The following is an 11,869-nucleotide window of genomic DNA, read 5'->3' on the forward strand; positions in this document are numbered from 1 at the left end:
CCTTATAAAGTTGGGAATGTATCCGAGAGTCCGTCCAGTTTTCAGTTTGGTTGTGTTTTTAGGAGTTGTTTCAGTTTTTTAGGATTTGGAAATCAAAAAAAAGAAAGTTGTTTCTCATGCAAACACCAGTGAAGAATAAAACGTCCTCAAGCCCCTCTTTGCTCTCAAGTATAAAGTGATTTAATATTTGATCTACAATGTTGTGCACTCAGCAGCCCTTTGGGTAAACCAAGAGAAACTCATGGGGATGAACATGTTTACTTCAGCCTGCAGCGGTGGTAACCTGCTGACAGGATGATTGGGGTGATCATACTGAGCGGGAGCGTTTATCAGGCTCATCATTCTGTGCATAGAGGCCCACACGTTCACGGCCACGTTATTCGGGCCGCGGCAGGGAGACCTGGTAGAGCTAGGCTGCTGCTCCTGGTCACCAGCAGGTGGTGTGCTGGGCTATATTTCACTGCAGGACACAACCTCCTGCATGTACTATATGCAAAAAACTCCCAAATGGGACAGTTCTGAGTATGATAATATGAGTTCTGCTGCTGATTCCACTTTTTTTTTTTTTTTGGACGAAGAAACTGATTATACCCAAGGAAAGATGCAAGAAACCTACTTCTACTTTTATATGAACCGGGAAGGAGTAATTTAACAGTGAGCGGATACTCAGTTGGAAAACCCTCCAGAGGCCTAACTTTATTATTCTGTGAGCATCATGTACAACTTTTCCCAGATTCACACACATCTCCAGTCCAGTTCAGGCGCCGTAAAAACATCCTGGTAGTCCTGCAGCTGTGCACTCTGCCTCCACATCGCCAGTTGGTGGCACTGAAGAGCTAACTTCTTACTACCTGGGAACAAAGGAGTAAACAACTTTGTTTTTCTGAAACCAGACTTTATTTTTGTTCTGTTTTGAATTGAATGAAAAGAGTAACGCTGTTTAAAATTAAGTTGAATTGACTGCAGCAGAGTTTGAAATCCATTCTGCTCCGATTCGGTTTTGTTTGCCAATGTTGGAAGTTAATTTGATGTGTTAGGAAAAGGCTGCACATGTGCTATATAAGTTCATGCAAGTGGCCTAGTTTGTTACAAGTTTTTGTTTTTCGGGGACTTCTCTGTGTGGTATCCCTTTATTATTGGGGGTAGTACAACTGCAGTAGTTTTTCATAAGGGGATTTGGTGGCATAAGTTGTATGCATAAGTTGTGGTTTTCATTTGTTCCCGGGCTGTGAAACAGTATGTTTTAAAGCAACATGGAATAAGTGGAGTAAACAACTTTTGGTACAGGGTGAAACTATTTTTCTCTGAGCTGTACAGGGCGGATCTCTGCCAGACGGAGGCATGTTCAGTCAGTCTGTTTTCTTCTACGAACCTGTAACCATCAATCACTAGCAGGCCCTGTTTTCCTCTCTGCTCCCTCCACACCCAGTCTGCATGTTTATTATGCTGCCTTCAGGTTCGGTCCGGAAATATGAGGATAAGTGTTGCACACAAGTTACCGAACTAAGTTGTAAGTAGGACAGAGGAAGAAGGAGTTTTACTTGACACCGAAGTTGTCAAGATGTGATTCTCAAGTGGGTAGTTGTCAGCCAACCCTGAGGCCGTAAATGTGTTTGTTTTGTCATTACAGTTGTAATTTTGGTATCGTTGACATCACAAGGTTGTTTTGTCCGGACATGTCTAATACTTTGTTTCTGTTGTCGCCACCAAGAGGACAGCCTGTTGATATCTTATGATGTAGTCTTTAGTCTGTGGTTGACATACAGGAACAAAGGTGATAGTTGATGGTTGATCGGTAAATGAAGGAAAACACGTTTTTTGCCCTTATGAAATCTTTGTTATAATGCTTAAAACAAAACAAAAACCCACCAAAAGTCTAATTTTGTAACAGTAGTGGTCTTGACCTGGATGCACAGTCTGCTTTTCAGCTGCAGCAGCTGACTTCACTCAACCCCCTCCCCGGTGTTTGAAAGTGTTTTATTATTGAAAACAGCTGCTGCAGTGTTTGTTCAAAGGTCTTCTACTTTTACTTGTTCTAAACTTTCCAGACACGTTTTGTTGTTTATTTTGACCGAATAAAGTAGCCCAATGTCTTATTCACAAGTGCAGCACTGAGACGTCGGTGCCATGAAGGAGCACCTGAAGGCAGCATCAGCCGTCAACCCTCTCTCGAGGCCTTGCATAATGCCTTAGGAAATCCCGCCCACTTTCTTCGACTGCAAATAAGGCTGCAGGCAGAAGGTGCTCTTCAGTTTGAGGTTTAACCAAGTTAATAAACGTCATCTGCAGTTTGAGGATCCACTTCAGAAAACTTTAACATACTGCGGAGCGAGAATAAAGGATTCACTTACTTTGCGTTGGAGAGGACTTGCACAACCTGAAACAAAAATGATTTTCGACAAGTTGAAAAAGTTTGACATCGTCTTCGACTCTCCGGAGGTGGACAGTGCCCCGGTGTTCAGCAGCGGGGACGTGGTGTCCGGCCGGGTGGTGCTGGACCTGTCCGCGGAGAGTCGGCTGGACTCCCTGAAGCTCCACGCGGAGGGATTCGCTAAAGTGCACTGGACCGAGTCCCGGTCCGCCGGCTCCAGCACCGCATACACCCAGAACTACAGCGACGAGGTGGAGTACTTGAACCGGAGAGAGGTGCTGCTGCAGGCAGGTCAGTCCGCTCTGCAGGCGCTGTGATGGGGGAGACCACATGAGGGGGCATCCTGTCTGTAAACTAATGATTGAAACAGTAGTGAAAGTGGTTATTTGGATGGGGACACTGGGTTGTTTGTCTGAAAACTGGCAATAGTGTTGTTTCATAATTTAGTAAGAGAGTTAAACGGATCATGCGCTTTTTTTCTGGTTGTATTGACGTCTAGTGCAGTCAAATTGTAACATGTTTTGTAAGTGAGTTTTTGTCTCACATCTGAGATTGTTTTGTCTGCTTTGGACTTGATACATAAACAAGAATAGATCCCCAATACTTTTCGAATGACGTCAAACGTGACTTTAAAAACATCACTTTATAAGGAGCCTTTTGAGAGATGATTTCTTTGTTGTGAGAAAAAATATGTTTCAACAGCTGTCTTTGCACTCATTGTAAAAAAATAATAGTCCTGCCATCAGACTTTTCCTCATTCGAAGAAGCTTCAGAGTTGTTTTTCTCCACAGAGATGTGAGAGAGCCTCAGCTTTCTGCCTTCATTCATCGAGCACAGAGCTGTTTAGCTCTAAAATGTAGACAGGAAATTCACAGACAGGGCTTCGTCAGTTGTATGTTTCATTGCAATGTTTAGTCTTACTGCTTGATTTGGTATTTCATTTTTAAAACTTTTATTTTAGTGACTTTTTTTTGGCTGGTGTGAGAAAGCTAATAACAGCCCACTTGGCTCATTAAGAGTATTACACATTGACAGTATTGTTACTTTAATCAAGAAGGAGCTTCCAGCTAACAAAGGGACACTAAACACAGTCTGTTGAACGCACACGCGTGTTCCTGGACCTGTGCAGCAAGAGAGAGAGAGAAAAAACAGAGCAGTTGAGACGGGCTATATTATACAGCTTGAGGAAAACATGTTCTCAGTCAGCACAATGGAGGAGGAACCGCCCCTCTGAGCAAGCACAGAAGCCATGTTATTGCAGAGAAAGACATTTCTATTTCAACAAGTCATCTTTAAAGATCTGTTCCTACTCTCTCACAAAGTCAACTCTATATCCGTAGATTTCTAAAGAAACAATGTTTAGTTTTTTACTAGTTGTGTATCAGCTCTTCTTTTCCTTCATCAGATTAATTACTTTACTGTCATGCATACGTGTAGAATGTGACTCGACCTCACACACAATCAGATCGATCCCAGTCAAGATTAGGGAACTTTTATTTTTTTATTGCGCCGTATTGGTTGTTTATCTCAGTGTTGTAATTCTGTATGCACACTTTATGACACAAACGGGGAGAAACAGGAATTAAAGTTACACTCACTGACCTGTACTCTTGAAATCAAATGACAAGCCAGAGGCAAAACAACAAGTGAATGAACTGTTAACTTTAATTTCCGTCGCTTTTCTTTCTCCTCTCCTCAGATAATGGCGAAGTAACCGTCCTCCCTGCAGGCAGACATGAATTTCCATTTAGCTTCCAGCTGCCGGAGGAGACGCTGGTCACCTCCTTCGAGGGGAAACACGGCAGCATCCGTTACTGGGTCAAAGTGAAGCTACACAGGCCGTGGGCCACCGTCAGGAAGATCAAAAAGGAGTTTACAGTTATCGAGCCCATTGACATCAACACACCGACCTTGCTGGTGAGCATCTCAGCCCTCACATTTCATCATTGTGTCACCACACTCCTCATTGTTTTCTGGGTGTTTTTGAGGCACTTACCTTTCTTTGATTTCATCATTCCCAGGCGCCACAGGCTGGCGCGAAGGACAAGATGGCACGGGCATGGTACCGCAACTTTGGAGAGGTGTCTATAACTGCAAAGATCGACCGCAAAGGCTACACACCAGGTGAGGAGCTAGCACCTAAAACAACTCTCTCTAAAAACGCAGACTTTTTAGGCCAGATTAGAAGTGTCTGCTATTTCTAACATACTTCCCTTCTCCCCAGGTGAGGTGATACCTGTCTTCGCGGAGTTCGACAACTCTACCTCCAGATCAGTTGTGCCCAAAGCCTACATCACTCAGACACAGACGTTCATTGCCCGCGGCACCATGAAGCAGAAGCGCGCGGTGGTGGGCACCCTGTGCGGTGATATTGTGGGGGCCAGATCCAGGGAGACATGGCACGGTCGCGCCATCAAGATCCCACCCATGGGTCCGTCCATCCTGCAGTGCCGCATCATCAAAGTGGAGTACATGCTCAAGGTGCGCTCAGTCAAAAGCTGCTTTATTTTATAGGAATTCAAACGCTATATTCCCTCTTTTCATGCATGCTGCTGCTTTACGTTACACAGATTTCACTAAAAGTGTTCCTCTTTTCCTTCCATTAGATTTGTGTTGATGTTCCTGGGACGTCTAAGCTGTGTCTGGAGCTGCCACTGGTCATAGGCACCATCCCCCTCCATCCCTTCGGCAGCCGGACCTCCAGCGTCAGCAGCCAATACAGCGTCAACCTGGAGTGGCTGCGCATGGCCATCCCCGAGCAGCCTGAGCGTAAGTGTCCTTTAACACCGCAGTGACTGACAGACAGAGATGTGTAGGACACAAGCAAATCAGTAGCAAATGTGACAATTGTTTTCTTGATTGTTCTTGTTTTTAAAGCAAACATAGGATTGTGGAAAGTCTTTTCAGGCTAGGCAGATTAACACGTGACCCTCAGAGTGAGCAAAGCAGTACAGACTCATTATTGTCTTTTTCACCATTTATATAATCTGTAGCGATTAATGTTCAAGGATGTTTGCACTCAAGCGCCTGCAAAATAGCAAAACAAATGAATGAAGAAAACGGTCTGCATACTGACTTTTATGATCACTGACTGCCAAAATCAGATGCCAACGTGCATAAACGAAGGTTTCCATTCAGCAAAGATTAATGTTGGATGAAATCGCTGTTTGTTCGTGCAAAAGGCAGCAAATGCTAAGTGGGTTTGTCAGAGTTTTAACTACAGTGATGACTCAGCAGCTTAATGTTTGGACCTGTACTGTTCTGTTGAGTCAGACCAGAGGACTTATACCGCCTTTTCCCCTGCAGCTCCTCCAGACTACAGCTCCGTAGTGACAGAGGAGGAGGCCGAGCAGCGTAACAATGCGGTGGCCCCGCAACCCGCCGACGATCTGAGTGGGATCCTGGAGCGCCCCCTCATGGCATTCCTTCAAGAGTTTCGCTTCCGACCTCCGCCAATGTACAGCGAGGTGAGTCACCAAATGCTGGAAACGACACCTACCCAAGTATTTTTGAGGAGACGAATAGAACATCGCCAACTTCCTTCCTGTCAAAGGCACTCTTGAGCTCACAGCTGAATTGTATAACTGTAGCTACATGAAAACAAATCTGTGGGTGTAGGCTGAATGATGGTTTGATCGGACAAAGGCTGAATTATCTGCTTACTTAACCGTCATCTCATGTTTGTTTTTTTTTTCTTTTCTTTTGCTGCCTACAGGTTGACCCCAACCCTGAGCCCTTAAACATGCGACGTCGCTGCATGACGTGTTGAACCATGAGCCCCGCCTGAGAGTCAAGCAACTTTACTTAAAGAAACAAATCAAGAGATTGTCTTCTCCTGGATTACTTCTCTCCAATAAATGGCAGCTGATTCCACAGAGCGTTGTGGACAGGGACTGCAGCGCCACGGAGAGTTCATGAGACGGAGCTCACAGGAACTGGATGTCAGTGGAGAAGCCGCCACCAGTCCATGAAGAAAAGTGCACTCTTTCCTGTTCTGTTACGGGAAAGTAGCTTCTCCACATCAGTTCCTGTTCCACAAGTGATTTATTTGGCTCCTTTTTATGAAGTGAGTTACAAATGTCTCACAATCAAAGATTCACTCGTGTGATGTGAATTCTGATATTTAAGGAGTTTAGGACATATTGGGGGTGAAAGGTCACTTGATATTTGTTAGGTGGAGAGTTGGAGTTGCACCTAGTGCTAAAAAAAAAAAAGAAGCACTCTGGAGAAGTGACATCTTTAGAAGCACGTTGTCGTGATTGACTAGCGTAAGAAGGTGCAATCTTAACTTTCCAACTCTTCTTGTCCTGACAACACAGTCGATTTGAACAACCTACATTGCTATGCATTGTGTGACGCAGCAGTGTGCCTGCGATGATTTCTACTATTGGTTAAGCACATACTGTATCTGAAGGTGTGATGGTGGCGCAGACAAGTCAAGTAATCAGATGTAAATGTATTTTATGCATGCCAGTCACAATATGTTGAAGGGAATAATACACATGCTATAATTATCTGCAGCTGAAGATTGCGTGAGAGTTCCATGGAGTCGTTCTCTCATGGAGATAAATCGAGCTGAATGTATTCTGCAAAAACTCTGACCAAAAATGGTTGCGTTGTACGTGGATGGATTCCGAGAGGTGTGTTAATGCCAGGCTTAAGGCACTGAAGATAGACGGCATATTGTTAGCTGTCAGACAGCTGTGATGGTTGATTCTAGCACAGCGATGAAATAGGATGAACATTTGGGGTATAAAGCCAGGCCCTTAGATTAGCTCTCCCAGCTGCTAAACAAAAGGAGGAGGAGATGGGAGACCTCTGGGCCACGTGGTCTATAGCTTTTGATGAGAGCCAGATGCCTCTGTGCTGTGGGGCGCTTTGTGACGCTCCACCAGAACACAGTGCTCAGCAGTCAAGTCGAGCCTTGAGCTGGAGACGCCGCTGAAGTGTATGGACAAAGAACATTCCAAAAAACTCGAGGATTATGTTTTCTCCTCAACTTCCAAAAAGACTGAGAGTGTGTGAAAGAAGACTTCCAGGTCAGCTGTGCGACCTAGGTGGCATGCACTGAAAAAAAACAAATATATATTTTTTAGACAAATTGTAGATTCACAATCTTGCCAAAGTTTTGTAATCTTTTTTTTCTAATAAAAGAAATTGTCTTCAGTGTTTTGTTCCAACTCTGACTCATTATGCTAGCTTATTATCTTGTTATGTTGCGTGCCAGAGGAGGTACATCATGTTCAACAATGAGTCAAAACAATATCATTGCCAAGGGTGGGGTCAGGGAATCAAGCTACAATGACAATACTTACAGACCAGTTTAGCACATGACAGCTCTAACATCGAGCACTTGCGTAATCCTTTCTGGCTTCATCTCACCACTCGATCTGTCACATTGAGTTCAATGTGAATTTCATTTAGTGTCCTCTTGTACAGTTTGTACTTTGTTTACATGGATATTCAACAGGGATCCCAGTTGTTTTTTGCCACATGTAAACACATAAAACATAGGGCGTAGCATGCAGCTCAGTTGAGTACACTAAGTTATAAACAGGCCCAAAGGTCAAGCTGAAGACATTCTCTGGGGTTTATTCGGTGAATCGTCTTAAAGGAGAAGGACAGAGGGATGTTCAGTACAGTGCGGTATTCACTGTATTCAAAAACAGGAACTTTGGAGTTTGTATGCTGAACATCGCCACATGAACACAGTTTGATCACAGCCATTAGTAGGAATCAGATCTTAGTGTTTTGCTTTAATGACAGACTCCACAGAAGGGAGGAAGGATTGAACAGGGGCACTCTGATGGGGGTTTTGTTTTGTTTCTAGGCCTGCAGCTAGAGAGCTTCACCCACCAAAGTAACAGCATTAAAACACTCCATAAACCTGTAACGAGTGCAGAATCTCATCTTTTAAATGTTATTTAAGTCTTTACACCAACTAGAAACTGAGTTTATTGATATATTTGAATTATTAATTGACACAGTTGGGTACAAAACTGCCATAAATTACCGACTTGACATGGCTACAGACCTTCAATACAAACAATAAAGCATTTGAATGTTGACTTTGAAAACTTAAGCCGTAACACGAACATTATCCGAATTAGCTTTCCTTTTTACGACGTTTGGCTACTTAAACAAACCCTAATCCTCTTAATCTGACCAAAGTGAAACTGAACACCCAGGCGTCCCTGAGGTCTTCCCGGTGGTCACTGCAGTGACCTGACAGTGACCCCGTGTGGTTTGTATGAAGGGACTTTTCCACCGAGGGAACAGACGTGACGACGGCAGTGTTCAAGAAGTTTCATTCACACGGCATCGTGTAACATCCACCGCGTTCCTGTCATCCTCATGTGATGTTTTAAATTGTTAGTCAAAATGAGTAATTCAACCTTTGAAATGTTTTTGTTGCTTCAGTTTCTTTTTAATTGGTGTGTGAAATCACAGCTCAAATATTCTGTTGGTATAAACAGTGCTGTTTAAAATGTGTGGTTTACTTCTTTTTCGATTACTCATTTACTTCTGCTGTGTATCTGAACCAACCGTCTTCTTACGTCACTTTGATTTGAGTTACATTTGATGTGAACCTCCAAAGCAAATCACAAACTAAGGGGCTAATGAAACTAACGAATGAAAAACAAAACCGCAGACAGCATATTCAAAATTGTTACTATCAGTTCTTACTCACTCTTGTTTTCACATGTTTTTTTCTGGGTTGCATCCTGGTATTTGCTGCATTGACTAAATGTATATATGAAGATCATTAAGTTTCACTTGATATATCACACAATTATAATTGTCAGAGACTTCACTTATCTATTACACTGAAAAGAAAGAGTTACTTGTCATCAGCGGTGACATGTAACTAAGTACATTTACTCATGTACTGTACACATATAAGGTACTTGTACTTTATATGAGAATAATCTTTACATGCCTCCTATTACTCCACAACTGCTAGCAGTGATAGGTTGTTTATAAGTAATAGTGAGTTCCAGAGGCTGTGTGTTGATAAAAGGCCGTCAATGAGAGGAGGTGCGTGCGCATCCACTTGAGTCAATTGACAGGCTCAGCTGTGCGGCTTCCTCAGGAGGACAGAACTTTGCGATTTCCAGGTCATTAACTTTTGTGGAAGACCAGAACTGTCGTACTTCGCGGATCCATCCACCAAGAACGTAGACTGTATATAGGCCAAGACGGAGCTCGCCGCTCATGAGAGCAGACACCGGAGTCAGAGGCCTTACCTGATGGACTGCTAACTCGGTAAACTAACCCACCTCACTAACTAACATTCTACATGGGCCCCTTCGCATTTACTGCTGAGATGTTTTTTGTAAAGTAGTAACAGATTGGCAATGAAAAGTTATTACGATGCTTTGTCATAGATAAAACTACCCAACTGTACAGACAATTAGGTGAATTGATTCGTTGATCAATTACTCAGTTGACTGAAAACCATTTGAGATAATGAACTATTCTATCAATTGCTCAAGTCATTTTTCATGCTGAAAAGGCAAATAATTCTTGGTTCCATCTTCCACCAGTTTCTTGTAATTATTTTGGTAATTTTATGAGACAAGCAATGAGGGTCGCTCTGGGTAATTGTGATGGGCATTTCTTAATATTTTCTGTTTTACGAACTAAATAATTAAATCTATTAATTGATAAAGTTATCAGCAGATTAATCCATAATGAAAATAATCATTAGTTGCAGTCGGATACAAAATAGTTAAAATTTTGCTCCTCCTCAACCAATTAAAAGTGCAAAATGCTGCTCACACATTAAAGCTTGAGTGGTGATCATCTATAAATGCAATAGTCACATGGGACATTTATTCATTGAGCACTTCTACCATTGATGCTTAATGTACATTTTCATGATTATGCTGTCATAATTTTACTAAAAGGTTTTATAGTCTTTTACTTTGAAGTGTTTGGGAAGAGGGTTTAGCTGGTCGTTGTGGAAGACAATGTATACTGTACGCACTCAGCAGACAGTATCTGTTGCACCTACAGCACATCATGGGACTCCTTGTGGTGTTTTTGAGGATCTAATGAGAGAGGGTATAAGAAACAAGAAAAGTTGTGATTTGGGGGTTTAAAAAATATACTTGCACTTGTCTAACTTGTATTTAATCACTGTGCATTCATTTAATACTTGTGCACGTGTGCTGGCAAGGGATTGTGTGAGTCATTATTGAAATTGAAATTGAAATTGAAATTGAACTTGAAATGTATTTATAGAGTGCTTTTCACAGACATAACATCACAAAGTGCTTAACAGAGCAGAAAGTTAAAAGCATAAAAAACACAATGTGACCCTAGGGTCAATCAATTACATACACAGAGAAAAAAAACAAAAAAAACAATTTAAAACATATTTTAAGAGCAGGTCTAGGACATGGGTTTACTTTTACACAAACGCCAGCCTAAACAGGTGAGTTTTGAGCTGTTTTTTAAAAGTATTCACAGTGTCTGCGAGGCGCAGAGTGGCAGGCAGAGCATTCCAGAGCCTCGGGGCCACTGCCTCAAAGGCTCGGTCACCACGGGTCTTAAATCGTGTGCGTGGGACTGACAGAAGACCTAGAGCGTTTGACCTGAGAGTGCGGGCCGGTGAATAGGGGTGAAGTAGATCAGCTACATAAGTAGGAGCCTGACCGTGAAGTAGAGAATTTTGAAGTGTATCCTAGATGCTACAGGGAGCCAGTGGAGAGATCTGAGTACGGGGGTGATGTGAGACCGTCGAGCGTTTTGGATGACCTGCAGACGGTTAAGAGCAGATACACTGAGTGATGTGAAAAGTGAGTTGCAGTAGTCACTATGAGTCATTATGAGCTGCTGTTGTCCTGACATTGCTGCTCAACGCCCTGGTTGATCACACCACCAGACACATTTGCATAACTCGCTCATGGTAATTTCCAACCCCGCCCTCTCAGTCACAACTGGTGGCACCAGCCGACTAATTTGCTCATACTACCTCACCTCACCTTACTAACTCACCTCACCTTGGCGGGCCAATCGGCAGTCAGGATCCAACATACCTTCCATGTAATTGTAGAGCACATTAAATCTGAGGGAGGATGATGTATGCTGAATCAGCATTCCAACAATAACAGTAAAAACAAGATTTAGAGAGCATACATTTCTTTTCCTTTTTTTTTAGCATATTCCATGTTATAAGGCCCTTATGATGCTTTATGAACATTTTTTTAAGTTGCCCTTGGATGCTCTTGTATCTATTAATACGTTGTTTTTTTGCACCATGTCTGCAGTCCACTTGGTGTTACGTTGTAATAATGCGCTGTATAGGTACATTGGTTTGAGACACTGTGGTTGGTCAGTCAGCAGACCAAGAACTCTCACCTCTTTCAGCCCTTCTTGTTACTGATCTGTCTAACTATGTAAACCGTCAGATCTGTGATGTGTTGGTAGCATCAGTCAGTCTCATCAGGATGCATTTGGCGCCATTGTTACCCGTTTCTTTTGTAAATATAA

The 11,869-nt window shown here is 42.7% G+C and overlaps 1 protein-coding gene across 1 annotated transcript; it reads left to right on the forward strand.

Annotated features, from left to right (window-relative positions):
* The first annotated feature begins 2,271 nt into the window (after nucleotides 1-2,271).
* Nucleotides 2,272-7,531, forward strand: arrdc2 (arrestin domain containing 2). The gene is made up of 7 exons (XM_079267996.1): nucleotides 2,272-2,662; nucleotides 4,071-4,288; nucleotides 4,393-4,495; nucleotides 4,596-4,852; nucleotides 4,978-5,140; nucleotides 5,678-5,838; nucleotides 6,087-7,531. The coding sequence occupies exons 1-7, from the start codon at nucleotides 2,389-2,391 to the stop codon at nucleotides 6,138-6,140; spliced, it is 1,230 nt and encodes a 409-aa protein (XP_079124122.1). The 5' UTR covers nucleotides 2,272-2,388; the 3' UTR covers nucleotides 6,141-7,531.
* Nucleotides 7,532-11,869: the final 4,338 nt, after the last annotated feature.

Source organism: Melanostigma gelatinosum (assembly GCF_949748355.1).
Source record: "Melanostigma gelatinosum genome assembly, chromosome: 4".
Taxonomy (NCBI): Eukaryota; Metazoa; Chordata; class Actinopteri; order Perciformes; family Zoarcidae; genus Melanostigma; species Melanostigma gelatinosum.

Bases quoted from the DNA above. Each gene is read 5' to 3' on its own strand.
- arrdc2 (XM_079267996.1), top strand. From the start codon at position 2,389: ATGATTTTCGACAAGTTGAAAAAGTTTGACATCGTCTTCGACTCTCCG. The intron at 2,663-4,070 runs GTCAGTCCGCTC...TCCTCTCCTCAG, and splicing joins AGAGGTGCTGCTGCAGGCAG to ATAATGGCGAAGTAACCGTC. The intron at 4,853-4,977 runs GTGCGCTCAGTC...TCCTTCCATTAG, and splicing joins AAGTGGAGTACATGCTCAAG to ATTTGTGTTGATGTTCCTGG.